The sequence below is a fragment of the Anomaloglossus baeobatrachus genome, chromosome 5 (genome assembly GCF_048569485.1).
Source record: "Anomaloglossus baeobatrachus isolate aAnoBae1 chromosome 5, aAnoBae1.hap1, whole genome shotgun sequence".
Lineage (NCBI taxonomy): Eukaryota > Metazoa > Chordata > Amphibia > Anura > Aromobatidae > Anomaloglossus > Anomaloglossus baeobatrachus.
In genome coordinates, this window is record NC_134357.1 from 58,820,650 (window position 1) to 58,838,280 (window position 17,631).

A 17,631-nucleotide genomic window follows, 5' to 3' on the forward strand; every position below is an offset into this window, starting at 1 on the left:
TTATTCTCACCTGCCCTTTGTTCCTGAGGTGTCCTCTTACCTGTTTCTTGCGGACCGCAGGCACATAGACCCCTCCATGATTGCATCCAGTGCATGGGGCTCCCGCTGCCATTATCACTTTACTGCAGTTGAATGCTTTGCAGCGGCCCCTGCCATGATCATCGAGGGGTCTATGTGCCTGCTGTCCGCAAGAAGTACCCCTCCATGATTGTGGTTGGAGCCGGGGCTACCTGTGCCGTCAGCGCTTTACTGCAGTTGAATGCTTTGCTGCGCCGCAAACCATTCAACTGAAGTAAAGCGATAGCGGCAGCCCCGCGCGATCATGGAGGGGGGAGGGGTCTATGTGCAGGCTACAAGAAGCCGGTAAGAGAACACCATAGGAACAGAGGACAGGTGAGAATAATTTTTTTGTGTGTGTATGTGAACAACGGCATAATAGGAGACAAGAAGGGGACCGGAATCAGGACATGACTAAACAATGGGTACAAGGATGGGGCACATTACTAGAGGATGGGGACATTATTACAGGATGTGGTACAAGGATTGGCACATAACTACAGAATGGGGCACAAGGATGGGACATTACTACAGGATAGGGCACAAGGATGGGCACATTACTACAGGATGGGCACATTACTACATGATTGGGCACAAGGATGGGCACATTACTACATGATTGGGCACAAGGATGTGCACATTACTACATAATTGGTCACAAGGATGGGCACATTACTGTAGGATAGGGTACAATACTACAGGAGACAAGGATGGGCACATTACTACAAGGGGGTGACAAGGATGGGCACATTACATTTTATTGGTATCCATTTTCATTTTTGAAATTTACCAGTAGCTGCTGCATTTTCCACCCTAGGCTTATACTCAAGTCAATAAGTTTTCACAGTTTTTTGTTGTAACATTAGGGGCCGTGTCTTATACTCGGGTCGGCTTATACTCAAGTATATACGGTAATTATAAAATCATGCTAATTTAAATTTTCAATATTTCTGTGTCTGACCACTATTTTTATATACCGTATTTTTCGGACTATAAGACACATCGGACCATAAGACGCACCCTGGTTTAGAGGAGGAAAATAGGAAAATAAAATTTTAAGCAAAAAGTGTGGTCATGACACACTGTTAGGGGGCAAGGATCTGCTGCTGACACTGTTATGGAGGTAATGTCCCCAAATTCTCTAACTAAGGTACCCCATCCTGGTAATGATCCTCCTGTCTTATATGATCCTCATCCTTGTATATATGTCCCTCATCCTGCTATATGCCCCCATCCTGCTAAATACCCCCATCCTGCTAAATACCCCCATCCTGCTATATCCCCCATCCTGCTATATCCCCCATCCTGCTATAAACCCCCATCCTGCTATAAACCCCCATCCTGCTATATACCCCCATCCTGCTATATACCCCCATCCAGCTATATACCCCCATCCTGCTATATACCCCCATCCTGGTATATGGCCTGCATCCTGTGGCAAACAAAAAAAAATAAATGTTTATACTCACCTTTCCTCACTCCAGCAGCATCACTCGTCCTCCTGTCTGTGCCAGCAGCAGCGCCGCTGACCTGTGTGGAGCCGGTCACTATTCCCTGCAGCATCGCGATGTCTTCCTGTCTGCCGGCTCGCTGATGTGTGTGGAGAGTGTTGTTATGACGTCTTCGCTGTGCGCACCTCTCTCTACACAGATCAGCGGGCTGGCAGACAGGAGGACATCGCGATGCTGCAGGGAACGGTGAGAATACTGTGCTTATTCACTACCCCTCGCACTGATGATGATGCACGGGGGGCAGTGAATATAGTTGCACATGATCAATCCAAACTGTAGTTGCCAGGGGTGATCACGCGGGCCGGCTGCTAATTATGCACGCATCCCCCGCCCATCATCCCGCTTACCTGTCAGTGCCGGCTTCAGCGCTGAGAGATGATGGGCGGGAGGATGCATACATATGAAATGAGCAGGCCCATGTGGTCACGTTAGGCCATGTTGCAGCCTGTGCATGCCGCCGATGACCCGCTCCACCGCAGCATCCTCATTCCCCGCAGCCATGGCCTACATTCAGACTATAAGACGCACCCCCTACTTTCTCCCAACATTTGGGGGGGGGTGGGGAGTGCGTCTTCTAGTCCTAAAAATACGGTACTCTCCGCTTGACTCTAACAGTGAACATTTTGGGGTTACTGTCCCTTTAAGATCAGAGAACAGAAAGTAATTACACTCACAGTCTGTGCCTGGTACGAGGCAGAATGCCAATGGCTTCATCCAGCACTTTCAGGCCCGACTGCCAGTCATTCTTATCTGCATAAATGTTGAAGAGCAACTCATAAAGTGCAGCTTTCAGGCTGAGCTCCTGATTATATGGATCCGAGTCACTGGAAGCACCTGCAATGAGCGCATATGCCTGGTATTACTTGCAATAACAATTTCTAAACCCAGAAGGAATAAGGAAAATATAATGCAAGAAGCTTTACTTAAACATTGCCCAAGTCATCCATGAAAGCAGAATTTTTTCCTGATCTTTAAAGGGAATCTATCGGTAAGATCAACTCTCGTAAACCGTCTATATGGGCATATAGGTCACAGAAAGTTGAATACAATGATACCTTGATATCTGCGATCCGATGTCTTATTCCAGAGAAAAGCAACATTGTCTTACATGTAAAGGAACTGTTAATATGTGTGGGCCGGCCACTGATCTCCCTGAGAATCCGCCTCCGGGGCTTATTGTAAATGATAGTAGGCGTTACCGGAGTGAGGTCATAGTGGCCGCATGATACCCATTGTGTCAGCTCAGCTAATCTTATATTGATTTGTAGCATACAGTACACTGAAAAAGTATTCATACCCCATGAACATTTTTTTTTAATCTTCAGTCGGAAACTTAAATGTATTTTATTGGGATTTTATGTGATATACCAACACACAGTAGCAAGTATTTGTGAAGTGTAAAGTAAATGATACATGGTTTCCCATCTAATATATAAAGCTGAGTGTATGTGTGTGTGTGCGTGTATGTATGTATGTATGTATGTATATATATATATATATATATATATATATATATACAGTTAGGTCCAGAAATATTTGGACAGTGACACAATTTTGGCGAGTTGGGCTCTGCATGCCACCACATTGGATTTGAAATGAAACCTCTACAACAGAATTCAAGTGCAGATTGTAACGTTTAATTTGAAGGTTTGAACAAAAATATCTGATAGAAATTGTAGGAATTGTACACATTTCTTTACAAACACTCCACATTTTAGGAGGTCAAAAGTAATTGGACAAATAAACCAAACCCAAACAAAATATTTTTATTTTCAATATTTTGTTGCGAATCCTTTGGAGGCAATCACTGCCTTAAGTCTGGAACCCATGGACATCACCAAACGCTGGGTTTCCTCCTTCTTAATGCTTTGCCAGGCCTTTACAGCCGCAGCCTTCAGGTCTTGCTTGTTTGTGGGTCTTTCCGTCTTAAGTCTGGATTTGAGCAAGTGAAATGCATGCTCAATTGGGTTAAGATCTGGTGATTGACTTGGCCATTGCAGAATGTTCCACTTTTTTGCACTCATGAACTCCTGGGTAGCTTTGGCTGTATGCTTGGGGTCATTGTTCATCTGTACTATGAAGCGCCGTCCGATCAACTTTGCGGCATTTGGCTGAATCTGGGCTGAAAGTATATCCCGGTACACTTCAGAATTCATCCGGCTACTCTTGTCTGCTGTTATGTCATCAATAAACACAAGTGACCCAGTGCCATTGAAAGCCATGCATGCCCATGCCATCACGTTGCCTCCACCATGTTTTACAGAGGATGTGGTGTGCCTTGGATCATGTGCCGTTCCCTTTCTTCTCCAAACTTTTTTCTTCCCATCATTCTGGTACAGGTTGATCTTTGTCTCATCTGTCCATAGAATACTTTTCCAGAACTGAGTTGGCTTCATGAGGTGTTTTTCAGCAAATTTAACTCTGGCCTGTCTATTTTTGGAATTGATGAATGGTTTGCATCTAGATGTGAACCCTTTGTATTTACTGTCATGGAGTCTTCTCTTTACTGTTGACTTAGAGACAGATACACCTACTTCACTGAGAGTGTTCTGGACTTCAGTTGATGTTGTGAACGGGTTCTTCTTCACCAAAGAAAGTATGCGGCGATCATCCACCACTGTTGTCATCCGTGGACGCCCAGGCCTTTTTGAGTTCCCAAGCTCACCAGTCAATTCCTTTTTTCTCAGAACGTACCCGACTGTTGATTTTGCTACTCCAAGCATGTCTGCTATCTCTCTGATGGATTTTCTCTTTTTTTTCAGCCTCAGGATGTTCTGCTTCACCTCAATTGAGAGTTCCTTAGACCGCATGTTGTCTGGTCACAGCAACAGCTTCCAAATGCAAAACCACACACCTGTAATCAACCCCAGACCTTTTAACTACTTCATTGATTACAGGTTAACGAGGGAGACGCCTTCAGAGTTAATTACAGCCCTTAGAGTCCCTTGTCCAATTACTTTTGGTCCCTTGAAAAAGAGGAGGCTATGCATTACAGAGCTATGATTCCTAAATCCTTTCTCCGATTTGGATGTGAAAACTCTCATATTGCAGCTGGGAGTGTGCACTTTCAGCCCATATTATATATATAATTGTATTTCTGAACATGTTTTTGTAAACAGCTAAAATAACAAAACTTGTGTCACTGTCCAAATATTTCTGGCCCTGACTGTATGTGTATATATATATATATATATATATATATATATATATATATATATATATATATATATATATATGCGTGTATGTGTATGTATGTGTATGTGTGTGTGTGTCTGCTAAAGGAATCTGCACCATCGCATTTACAATCGCGAAATTTTGCACAGACGCCTCATGTGACCCAGGGAACGTCATAGACTATGTTTGAACGGGAAAATTTAACCCCGCGCTTTACAGTTATTCTCTAAAATCCTGCCTCCATTAATCTGAATGGGGCTGGGAGATACGGGCTATTAATAGCAATTGTCAGTGGTTGCTATAGGAACAAAATAAAGCCGATGTGTGAGGTAATAAGATGGTGAGACAGATAGAGAGAGTCAGAGACAGAAAAAGACAGACAGACAGAGACAAACAGAGACAGCCGGGCAAAGAGACAGACGGGCAAAGAGACATCCGGGCAAAGAGACATCCGGGCAAAGAGACAGCCGGGGAAAGAGACAGCCGGGGAAAGAGACAGCCGGGGAAAGAGACAGCCGGGGAAAGAGACAGCCGGGGAAAGAGACAGCCGGGGAAAGAGACAGCCGGGGAAAGAGACAGCCGGGGAAAGAGACAGCCGGGGAAAGAGACAGCCGGGGAAAGAGACAGCCGGGGAAAGAGACAGCCGGGGAAAGAGACAGCCGGGGAAAGAGACAGCCGGGGAAAGAGACAGCCAGGGAAAGAGACAGATGGGGAAAGAGACAGATGGGGAAAGAGACAGACAGATAGAGACAGATAGACACAGAGAGACACAGAGATAGAGAGAGACACAGAGATAGAGAGAGACACAGACATAGAAACACAGAGATAGAGAGAGACAGACAGAGAAACTGATACAGACAGAGACAAACACACAGAGACAGACAGAGACAGACAGAAACTTGAAGAGAGATAGTTACTATCCTGGGCAACGCCCGGGTACTACAGCTAGTATATTATAAAAATATAAAGCTGAAAATTGTGATGTGCATTTATATTCAAGCCCAGTGACTCAATAGTTTGTAGGACCACCTTTTGCTGCAGTTACTACTACAAGTCTTTTGGGGAATATCTCTACCAGCTTTGCACATCTAGGAGGCTGAAACTTTTGCCCATCCATCTTTACAAAATAGCTCTAGCTCACTAAGATTGGAGGGAGACGTCTGTGAACAGCAATTTTCAAGTCTTGTCACAGATCCACAAGGGGATTTAAAGGGAACCTGTTAGGTCCTGTATGCACCCAAAATCAAGAGCGGTTTTTGGTGCATATTGCTAATTCCTGCCTAACTGTCCCTGTATCTAGTAGCATAAATATAGAGATCTTTAGAAAAATTATCTAAAGATTGTTTAGAATATGCTAAATGAGGCCAGGGACTAGTTGCAAGGGTTCTATTTCCCTTGGCTAGTCGGCCCCCTAAGCATATAAGCACGCCTCTGTGGGTGTGCTAACATGCTAATGAATGTGCAGCGTCAGAGGCATGGTTGATCTCACCTCACTGCTGACACCGTTGATTTTCGGCTCAGTGCGCATGGTCAGAAGTCCCTGGACTTCCGGTCATGTGTACTTTGAAGCTGGGTGTACGCGTACCGGCTTCAAACTGGTGTAGTGTGCATGATCGGAGGTCCGGGGACTTCTGATCATACGCACTGAGCCGAAAACCAGTGGTGTCAGCAGTGAGGTGAGACTGACCATGCCTCTGACACTGCGCATTCATTAGTATGTCCACAGGGGACTGCTTACATACTAAGGGGGCCAACTATCCAAGTGAAATAACGCCCTTGCGACTAGGTCCTGTGTTCATTAGCATATCATAAAGAATCTTTAGAAATACTTTTTCTAAAGATCCCTTTATCTATGCTACTATAGGCTGGGACTGCTAGGCAGGGATTAGAAATATGCACAAAGAACCGCTCTTGGTTCTGGGGGCATACAGGACCTGACAGGTTCCCTTTAAGTCTGGACAGAGATGGGACCATTCACACACATGAATATGCTTTGATCAAAATCATCCATTGTAACTCTGGCAGGATGTTTAGGGCCGATGTCCTGCTAGAAGGTAAATCTATGCCCCAGTCTCAAGTATTTTGCAGCCTCTAACAGGTTTTTCTCCAGGATTGGCCTGTATTTAGCTCCATCCACCTTACCATCAGCTTCTCTGTCCCTGCTGAAGAAAAGCCTCCCCACAGCATAATGCTGCCACCACCATGTTTGACTCTGGGGATGTTGTTTTCAGGGTCATGTGCATTGTTAGTTCTCCACCACACATAGCATTTTGCATTTAGCCCAGTAAGTTCTACTTTGGTTTCATCTGACTAGATCACATTCTTCGACATGTTAGCTGCATCCCCTACATGGCATGTGGAAAAAGGCACTCTGGTCAGTTGAGACCGAAGTAGCACTTAATATATTACATAAGATCCCAAAAATACATTTAGGTTTGTGGATGTTACATGAAAAAAATGTGGTCAAGTTCATGGGTTATGATATTTTTCAATTTAGAGAGGCTATGGTGTGCACACGGCCCGTCAAGACGGTTGAGGTGCAAATGTGAGGACCAAAGTCCAGTAATATAGTCTAGATTACAACATTGCACTCTCAAAAAAGGAAAAACAAGGTTTATTCTTTGCAATTCTTGTATTTTTATTAATATAGAAATGTGACAGGGGGACGTTTCGGCCCAATAAGGCCTTTCTCACGCCTAGTCACTTCAAGTAGAAGATTTGGCTTATATGGAACAGATTCTGTTAGATGCAGGGATAAGTAGAATAGAGGAGGTCCACCAAAATGTAGCAGAGTTGAGTTCACTGTACAAAATTTCTTAGATCTCCTGAAAATATAGGAAATAGTTTCTATTGTGATTCTAGCTATATAGCAAAAAGAAGAGGGATTTCCATCTGTGGCTTGTATATCTGCTATTATACTGCTATGGTGGACTGTGTCCTCTTGTTGCCTCCTTCCCAGGATGTGGCCGAATGCCACCGCACATACTATGCCCCTTTAAAGCTCCTGGGATACATAAACATAAACATACATAAACCCTATATAAGCAACAGAACAGGTATTTGACACATATACTGAAGATCATGTACACGACCAACCGTATGTCCATATTACATTTATTTACAGAAATTTTGTACAGTGAACTCAACTCTGCTACATTTTGGTGGACCTCCTCTATTCTACTTATCCCTGCATCTAACAGAATCTGTTCCATATAAGCCAAATCTTCTACTTGAAGGTATGCCCGGACCTCATACTGCTCCTCTCCCCCCCCCCCCCCCCTCTCCCCACTTTTTTCATTCTTTCTTCTTTTTTCTCATTCTGCTCCTATACTTAGTCTTTTATTTCTTTCCATTGTTTCCTTTTTTTTCGTTTTTTCTCGTTGTCTCTAATGCACCAAAACCATACTCTTAGTGGTTTTTATGTTGTTTTTTGTTTGTACATATGTAAAAATTGTATATTATTGTATAAAACTGATTACCATTTTTTCTCTTTATCCTAGTGACTAGGCGTGAGAAAGGCCTTATTGGGCCGAAACGTCCCCCTGTCACATTTCTATATTAATAAAAATACAAGAATTGCAAAGAAGGCATTCGGCCACATCCTGGGAAGGAGGCAACAAGAGGACACAGTCCACCATAGCAGTATAATAGCAGATATACAAGCCACAGATGGAAATCCCTCTTCTTTTTGCTATATAGCTAGAATCACAATAGAAACTATTTCCTATATTTTCAGGAGATCTAAGAAATTTTGTACAGTGAACTCAACTCTGCTACATTTTGGTGGACCTCCTCTATTCTACTTATCCCTGCATCTAACAGAATCTGTTCCATATAAGCCAAATCTTCTACTTGAAGTGACTAGGCGTGAGAAAGGCCTTATTGGGCCGAAACGTCCCCCTGTCACATTTCTATATTAATAAAAATACAAGAATTGCAAAGAATAAACCTTGTTTTTCCATTTTTGAGAGTGCAATGTTGTAATCTAGATGATATTTTTCAAGGCACTGTAGGTCATGAACACCATAGTCTTGGACAACCTCTTTACAGAAAGGGACATAAAGCGAGAGCCAAGACTAATAAATACACAATGGCTTCAAAAGAGAACTAGTCGTGTGCGGGAAGATATCTGATGGCGTTTAATAAAAATTCTGCATAAGACACATTTTACTGTGTTTGACAGATCTCTCTATCTTTTTAATAGTTTTACTAATTCATGGCTTACCTTCGAGATTTTCTTGGTCGTGAACCGTACGGCTTTGAACATCCATGGAAGGCCACAGGTGAAATAACATGGTATCGTGTTCTGACCTCTGGCAAAGGGAAAAAAATGTATTATTAATGCGGTGAACTTTTGTGCGTCCCATGGGATTACCTGCGGGGTAATCAGCTCGTTATCTTTTATCCTGCTTTATTTGAGAATAGAACTATCATTAATCACACGCGGAAGCAATGACAGGACCGTGATCTGTGAATGAGGCGCAACCCTCACCAGGTTTGCTCTTTTCTTTATTGAATGCAATGAATTGAATAATTTCATTGAGGGGTAGAAATAGCAATTGTCTGTGTAATTACATGAAATCTGTTACATTATTAACACTATGTAGTTATAATTGTATGACTGTTGAGCGCTGCACCAATCACTTGATTGTGGGTCTCTCTTCATTTTGCAACAAAAGTGAGGAGGTGCATGAACGGAGCGTCGGACATTGAGCGCCCTCTTAAGGGGGCTTTACACGCAGTGATATCGCTAGCGAGCGTACTCGCCCCTGTCGTTTGTGCGCCACGGGCAAATCGCTGCCAGTGGCGCACAATATCGTTAGGAGCCATCACACGGACTTACCTGCCTAGTGAAGTCGCTGTGGCCGGCAAACCGCCTCCTTTCTAAGGGGGCGGTTTGTGCGGCATCACAGCGGCGTCACAAAGCAGCCGCCTAATAGAAGCGGAGGGGCAGAGATGAGCGGCCATAACATCCCGCCCACCTCCTTCCTTCCGCATTGCCGACGGCCGCAGGTAAGCTGTAGTTCGTCGTTCCCGGGGTGTCACACATAGCAATGTGTGCTGCCTCGGGAACAACGAACAACCAGCGTCCTCAACAATCAACGATTTTTTGAAAATGAAAGACGTGTCAATGATGGACGATTTGGTGAGTATTTTCAATCGTTAACGGCCGCTCGTTGGTGTCACACGCAACGACGTCGCTAATGATGCCGGATGTGCGTCACGGAATCCGTGACCCAGCGATATATCGTTAGATATGTCGTTGCGTGTAACGGGGCCTTAACTCTACACAATGCAAATAAACAATGAAGAATACAGTTATGTTTTTGAACTGGGAACTTAAAGGGACCCTGTGACGAAATTTGGGGCCTATAAGCTGCGGCCACCACCAGTGGGCTCTTATATACAGCACTCTAACATGCTCTGTATAAGAGCCCAGGCCGCTGAACAGAACATAAAAAACACCTTTATAATACTCACCTAAGGGGCGGTGCAGTCCCATGGGTGTTGCTGCTCTCCAGTCCGGCACCTCTGCAGCGATCGCCGTCCTCCTTCTTCTGAGGCTCGTGTGCATGATGCCTCCTACATCATGCACAGTGATCGGCATTGAAGTCCTGCACAGGTGCACTTTGATCTACTCTGCTCAGGGCAGATCAATGTATTGTAGTGCGCATGCCCGGGCAGTCTTTAACCTTTCCTTGCGCCTGCGCATTACAGTACTTTGATCTACTTTCAAACTGCGCCTGCGCAAGACCACTATGTCGTCCTGTGTGGATGACGTAGGATGTATCATCCACACTGGGCTGGGAACAAGGAGGACGGAACTCGCAGCGGAGAGGAGGCGCTGGACCGGAGAGCAGCAACACCCATCGGACCAGAAAGGAGCTACACCCATCGGATCGGACCGCGCCCCTAGGTGAGTATTATAAAAGTGTTTTTACGTTATACAGCACGGCTTGGGCAGTTATACACAGTATTCTGGAATGCTGTATATAAGAGCTCAATGGTGGTGGCCGCAGCTTATAGGGGATAAATCTGGTGACAGGTTCCCTTTAATCACATGATATGTCTTCTATCATTATGTCACCATTTAGTACTGGAAAATATTCCAGTCATATATCAGGCAGCTACGGCATCAGATATCTGACCAATACAAGTACCTGTTACATCTGTGGCATAGCTACAACCAAACAGAGAAAGGGGAGCCAGCACGATCTGAGAGTGTCATGCACCATATAAAAAGTGCAAATCCACAGATTTATTCCAAATGTACTATAATGCAAAATGAGATTTTTAGCAAATAATTGATCAATTTTTTGAGCCACCCCTGCCACGTCACGGCAAATCTCAATAGTGGGGTCCTACTCTTTATTATGTATTTCATGTGCCACGCGGCCTCCTAGATAAATTAAAAGCAGAACCATAATGGAGCACACATACCTGTAACCTATATATAATCGCTTCCATGTCGCAAAAAGAGGCAACTGCGGATAAAAGGCAGCCCAGGTCCCAGCGTGCGCAGCAGACGCCACACATACCAGGACAATGTCGCTAGCTGCGACAATAATACTTAGAATGCCACTGGGAAATGGCAGCATGTTTCCCTTTTATTTTGGGATTTGTTGTCCTTCCTCCAGTTCCCTTGTGTTTTGCTGAAGAGCTGGTTATCAAACGCAATTACTTCTCTGCTGTAAGCCTTGGCTCGGGATCTTCCCCTATTTAAACCAATAGCAGTATGTCTCTAGCTGCCAGTTATAGGTTATACTTACCCTGGTTTATACTCCTGTTAGGCTGTGTTCACATGTCCTGTAATTATTTCCGTCTTTGCATCCGTTTGGAAAATGAAAATTCTGTAAAAAAACCTGATCTGTTAACGGTTCAATTGACTGTAATGATGACGGATTGGTCAAAACTTGTCATCCGTTAGGTGCCAATCGGTCAGCCATCTGTTGTTTTGGACGGACGAAATGTCCTGGATACAGATTTCTTCTTGTGTGGATCCAAATATGGATCACTAACAGATCCATTCAAGCATAATGGGAGTCTATGGGCAACGGATCCATTAGTAAAGCATCATTTCATACATCAGTTAATGAATCCGTTGCCCATAGACTCCCATTATGCTTGAACGGCTCCGTTGCCCATAAATGCTAGATAGAATAGAATTAGATAGATCTATTCTATCGCTCTATGCAGCTACCTCTATAAAATGATAACGGATCCATTAACGGATCCATTGACTATAATAATAATGGATCCGTTAACGGATTGGTTAAAAAAAACGTGATCCAACTTTACAATCTGTTATCAGTTTTTAGATCTCCGTTGTATCCGTTGCAAACAAATCATTACAGGATATGTGAACCCAGCTTTGATTCAGCCTGCCAGATCGCTACACCAGCCAGCAGCCACTTTTCGGACATAATCCAGGGGGACCTGTGTAAGTACAGATACCTATAGAGGGAATAAAGGTTGAAGACCAAGGATCCCCTGAGATTTGCAAAATGAAGTGGCTTGTGGAAACCCTATTAAGAGCCGCCAGCCTTCCTCGGACAGTGCATATTGCAGAACCATTTATGTGAATGGCGTAATCAGGAGCAATGTCCGTTATACCGTAATATCTGGTTTCCAGCCCATTACTGGTATCAATGTAGACCCTGCTATAATATAACATTGGTGTTTGTACCTTTTTTTCTTTGACCTCAGCCTCGGCCAAAGCCTTGAGAACAACAACCACCGAGTCCTTTAGAGTCTCCCGTTCATTGGCAAACTTTATCAGCGGGGAACAAGCATGCCAGAAATGTTTAGCTGCCTGTATTGTTAAAGACGGGTTCCCAGCTTCACCAGCAAACCTAAATACAGAGAAGAACAATGGGAATGACTGACCGCTTCACGTCCTGAACCACGATACATGCAATGAATAAACACAGTGTGGAAGCATTTTTGGTGATTAAATACTTCTACATGTAAAACTAATTTTTTTATTGATCTAAAGCATACGCAATGAAAAAAAGAGGCAACTTTGCAGATAATCTGGATAATGAAATATTCGGAAGATTTGATTTGATTTAAGATTGTGTATCACCATAGCAACAGACAACAAACAAACCCTCTGTAGTCTGGGTCATGGTTTCGCCTCCCCTCCACATTACTAGGGGGCGGAGCCTTCTCCCGGGCCTCACTTCCGGAGCTTGGATGCCTTAAATACTGTCATCTCCGGTGAACCAGCACCGGCTATAAGCTTAGCGCTGCTTTGTCTGTGATTGCTGGTCCCTGTAAGGGGCACTTTGCACGCTGCGACATCGCAAGCCGATTCTGCGATGCCGAGCGCGATAGTCCCCGCCCCCGTCACAGCTACAACATCATTGTGATAGCTGCCGTAGCGAACATTATCGCTACGCCAGCTTCACATGCACTCACCTGCCCTGCGACGTCGCTGTGGCCAGCAAACCGCCTCCTTATTAAGGGGGCGGGTCGTTCGGCGTCACACGGCAGGCGGCCAATAGGAGCGGAGGGGTGGAGATGAGCGGGATGTAAACATCCCACCCACCTTCTTCCTGCCGCATAGCCGACGGGAGCCGCGGTGACGCAGGTAGGAGATGTTCCTCGCTCTTGCGACTTCACCCACAGCGATATGTGGTGACGCAGGAGCGAGGAACAACATCGGACCGTCGCGTCAGCGTAATTATAGAATTCGCCGACGCTACACTGATGATACAATTACGACGCTTTTGTGCTCGTTAATCATATCATCTAGGATTTACAAACTACGATGTCGAGAGCGACGCAGGAAGTGTCACTTTCGACATGACCCCACCGACGTAGTGTGCAAAGTACCCCTAAGTGTGACCCTGATCCGTTCCCTCCCTGTGCCCTGGTTCTCTGTCTGTGTTCCATCCCCTAGTCGTTCTGCAATTCCTCTATCCCACCTCCTTCCTTCCCACAATAGCCCCGGTTGTTCCCCCCTCTCCTACCTCCCCACTCGGTTGCTTCCTCTGGTACTGACCTCGGCCTGACCTTGACCCCGCCTCTGCTCGTTCCTCCGGTCTTCCTTCTCCCCGTACTATTTATGATCCGGCCTGCCCGACCATCCCCCGCTTCTGCTTTCCGGCTGATGCTGCGAGACTCTGCACCAGCACACACTGTGAGTTCCCCTCCTTGCTTACTCAGCTCCGTGTGGTGTCTTTCCCTGCAGGACTCCAGCTCTCCCTAGTGACAGCCTGACAGTCTGATTCTGCAGTTATTCTCTCATTCATTTGGTAAATTAGCAGGAATTAGGGAAAGATACGGGGAGCTTGACTTTGGAACCAGACTGTTTGTTTACTCTGTTACCAAAGAAACACATATGGTAGATCTTCCTTGCAGATGCAGACACAAAATTTGTTTTCTAAGGTGGACATAGCCTTAGATACTTTAACCTTTAGTATTCTGGAATTTTAATATACTTGACTGTGGAGATTGATAGATCACTGAAGATTATAAAGACATTATATATACAATACGAGAGAGTTAAGCGGGCTTTACACGCTACGATATTGCTAGCAATTGCTAGCGATATCGAGTGCGAAAGCACCCGCCCCCATCGTTCCTGCGATTGTTTGTGATCGCTGCCGTAGCGAACATTATCGCTACGGCAGCGTCACACGCACTTACCTGGTTGGCGGCGTCGCTGTGACTGCCGAACAATCCCTCCCTCAAGGGGGAGGTACGTTTGGCGTCACCGCGACGTCACTAAGTGGCCGGCCAATCAAAGCGGAGGGGCGGAGATGAGCGGGACATTACATCACGCCCACTTCCTTCCTTCTGCATTGCGGCCGGCCGCAGGTAAGGAGACGTTCCTCGCTCCAGCGGTGTCACACACAGCGATGTGTGATGCCGCAGGAGCGACGGACCACATCGTTAATCAACTATTAACAATTTTTGGTTTTAGGACGACCTCCCCATGGTGAACGATTTTCACCACGTGAGAGGTCGCACAAGGTCGCACATACCTGTTACACACTGCGATATCGTTAAAGACGCCGGATGTGCGTCACAAACAACATGACCCCGACGATAATACTTTAACGATATCGTAGCGTGTAAAGCCCCCTTTACTCAGGTCTCGCTCCCACTTGCGATTTCAAACAGCGAGTGCAATCCAATAAAAAACAAAAACGCACTGCTAGACATGGTATATAATGAGGCAGTGTCCATCTGTGAGATTTTCCTCAGCTGTAATCAGGCTGAGGAAAAAGTCTCAGCATGCTGTGTATGGGCTTGTATAATGCAAGTCTATGGGCGCGAGACGGTACATGGAATTTGCGTTTGCCGTCCGATATTTTTCTCGCACCCATAGACTTACATTGGTGAGTCTCGCATGATATATGCACACAAGTTCTAAGCCAGACAGACCTTTCCTGGCAACCAACAGACCTTTCCTGGCAACCAATAAGAAAAAAGCACTGGGGTGTGCTAACATGCTATTCAATACAGCATCACCAGCTGTGACGCGTGTACCTCAATCCGCTGTGACTGCTGATCTGAATGCCGGGCACTTCCGGTCATGTGCAGTATGAAGCCGGGTGCACGCGTCCCGGCTTCAGAGAGGTCTAGTGCGCATGACCGGACGAGCCGGGGCATTCAGATCAACAGACACAGGTACGCGCGTCACCGCTGGTGGTGCTGCATTGACTAGCATGTTAGCACACCCCTGTGGGCGTACTAACATGCTAAGAGGGCGGGATGAGCACAGGAACTAACGCTCTTGTGACTAGTCCCCTAGCTCATTAGCATATCATAAAGGATCTTTATAAATACTTTTTCTAAAGATCTCTTTATCTATGCTACTAGATACAGGGACAGTTAGGCAGGGAATAGCAATATACACCCAGAACTGCTCGTGGCTCTGGATGCATATTACACCAGACAGGTTCCCTTTAAACAATGGAGAGGCGGCAGCATTTGGAGGGACATTGCAGCCCCTTTAATCAACTAATTGGTGGGGAAACTGGGAGTCTGACCCCTATTGATCTGACAATTATGACTTAGCCTAGAGATCAATATTAAACTCCCTGAAAAGCCCTTTAAGAAAACATATTTCATAATTGTGTTTGTACCCAACTCAACTAATACATAAAAAAATGGCATCAATCTGTAAAAACGTACCTTGAGCTAAGTTCAAAGGCTTTGATGGCAGAAAGACGAAAGTGTTTTTTCCCGGCCAAGCTATCCATTATGCTTTGGCCTTGAATACAAGCGGTGACGCTCAACAATTCATACGCCAATGGAGAACTGCGGCTGTAAGAGTCACAAGCAATCTCCTAATTACTTATTGAATAAGAGCTATTACAGTATTTACATCCCCACATCATCGTCATCTGGAGAATTATCCTTTTTAGAAACAGCTATAAAATGCCAATATACTGCGACTCAATTGCTAATGTGCGCCACTGGCCTGAACTGCAAAACAGCAATTGAACGTGTCCAAATGCTTGTTGTCAATGATTACTTCTATCACAATACTACATAAAAATGGCAGCTGTCCTGTTACAGTGAGAGAAACCAGATTTGACCATTAATAGTAGAGAGCCAGTGAGACTGTGCAGTAGGAAGCTCTGCTGCTGTGACCTGGAGAAAACTTGGCAGTACTTGTTATAAGTTATCTCCAGGTCACAGCATCTAATCAGCTTTCAAAAATACAGGGCGGACAGCAGGGTGAGCAGCCTCGTCTTACCTCAGCACCCCTGAAATCTCCAGGATTAGATTAGATAGGGAGGACAGCAGTGTGAGCAGCCTCTTCTTACCTCAGCACCTCTGGTATATCCAGTATTAGTTCAGATAGATAAGGTGGACAGCAGTGTGAGCAGCTTGTTCTAATCTCAGCACCACTGGTATCTCAAGGGTTGGATCAGATAGACTGGGTTGGCAGAAGTGCAAGTAGCCTTTTCTTACATTAGTACCACTAGTATCTACAGTAGTAGATCAGATAGACAGGGAGGGCAGCAATGTGCACAGCATTTTCTTACGTCATCACCCCTTGTATCTCCAGTATTAGATCAAATAGACAGGGTGGGCTGCAGAGTTAGCAGCTTCTTCTTACCTCAGTGCCACTGCTATCTCCAGTATTAGTTCAGATGGACAGCAATGTGAGCAACCTCTTCTTACCTCAACACCACTGATATTCACAATATTAGATCAGATAGACAGGGTGGACAGCAGTGTGAGCAGCTTGATTTACTTCAGCACCACTGGAATCTACAGTATTAGTTCAGATAGACAGGGTGGACAGCAGTGTGAGCAGCCTCTTCTTACCTCTGCACCACTTGTATGTCTAGTATTAGATCAGATAGACAGGGTGGACAGCAATGTGAGCAGCCTCTTCTTACCTCATTACCACTTGTATGTCCAGTATTAGATCAGACAGACATGGTGGACAGCAGTGTGAGAGGCCTTCTCTTACCTCAGTACCTCAGTTGTCCCCAATATTAGATCAGATAGACAGGGTGGACAGCAATGTGAGCAGCCTCATCTTACCTCAGAGCCGCTGTTATCTCCAGTATTAGGTCAGATAAAAATGGTGGACAGCAGTGTGAGCAACTTCTTCTTACCTGAGCACTATTTGTATCTCCAGTATTGGATCAGATAGAAAAAGGTGGACAGCAGTGTGAGCAGCACCTTCTTACCTCAGTATCTCTGGTATCTCCAGTATTAGATCAGAAAGACAGGTTGGATGGAGTAAATTGACTGGAGGTATACATTTTCAAATCTGCAGTTTGCCAAGTTATGCTGTAAATTGTTCACACAGATTTCTCCTTTGCAATTCAAAGAGTAAAATCTGTGGCATCTGCAGCATTTCAGCAAAGAAATCAGCAGCAAAAAGTGTATGATTTGGTGATTTTGCCCCAGA

General features: G+C 45.0%; 1 protein-coding gene across 2 annotated transcripts in view; it reads right to left on the reverse strand.

Moving 5' to 3' along the window:
- Window positions 1-17,631, reverse strand: part of CFAP46 (cilia and flagella associated protein 46) — a 370,852-nt gene that overhangs the window by 200,927 nt on the left and 152,294 nt on the right. For both annotated transcript variants that reach the window (XM_075348545.1, XM_075348544.1), the window contains exons 24-27: window positions 15,891-16,022; window positions 12,430-12,595; window positions 8,968-9,055; window positions 2,243-2,402 (exon numbers count right to left, since the gene is read on the reverse strand). In XM_075348545.1, coding sequence (XP_075204660.1) covers window positions 2,243-2,402; window positions 8,968-9,055; window positions 12,430-12,595; window positions 15,891-16,022 — 546 coding nt within the window. The remainder of the gene's footprint in view (window positions 1-2,242; window positions 2,403-8,967; window positions 9,056-12,429; window positions 12,596-15,890; window positions 16,023-17,631) is intronic.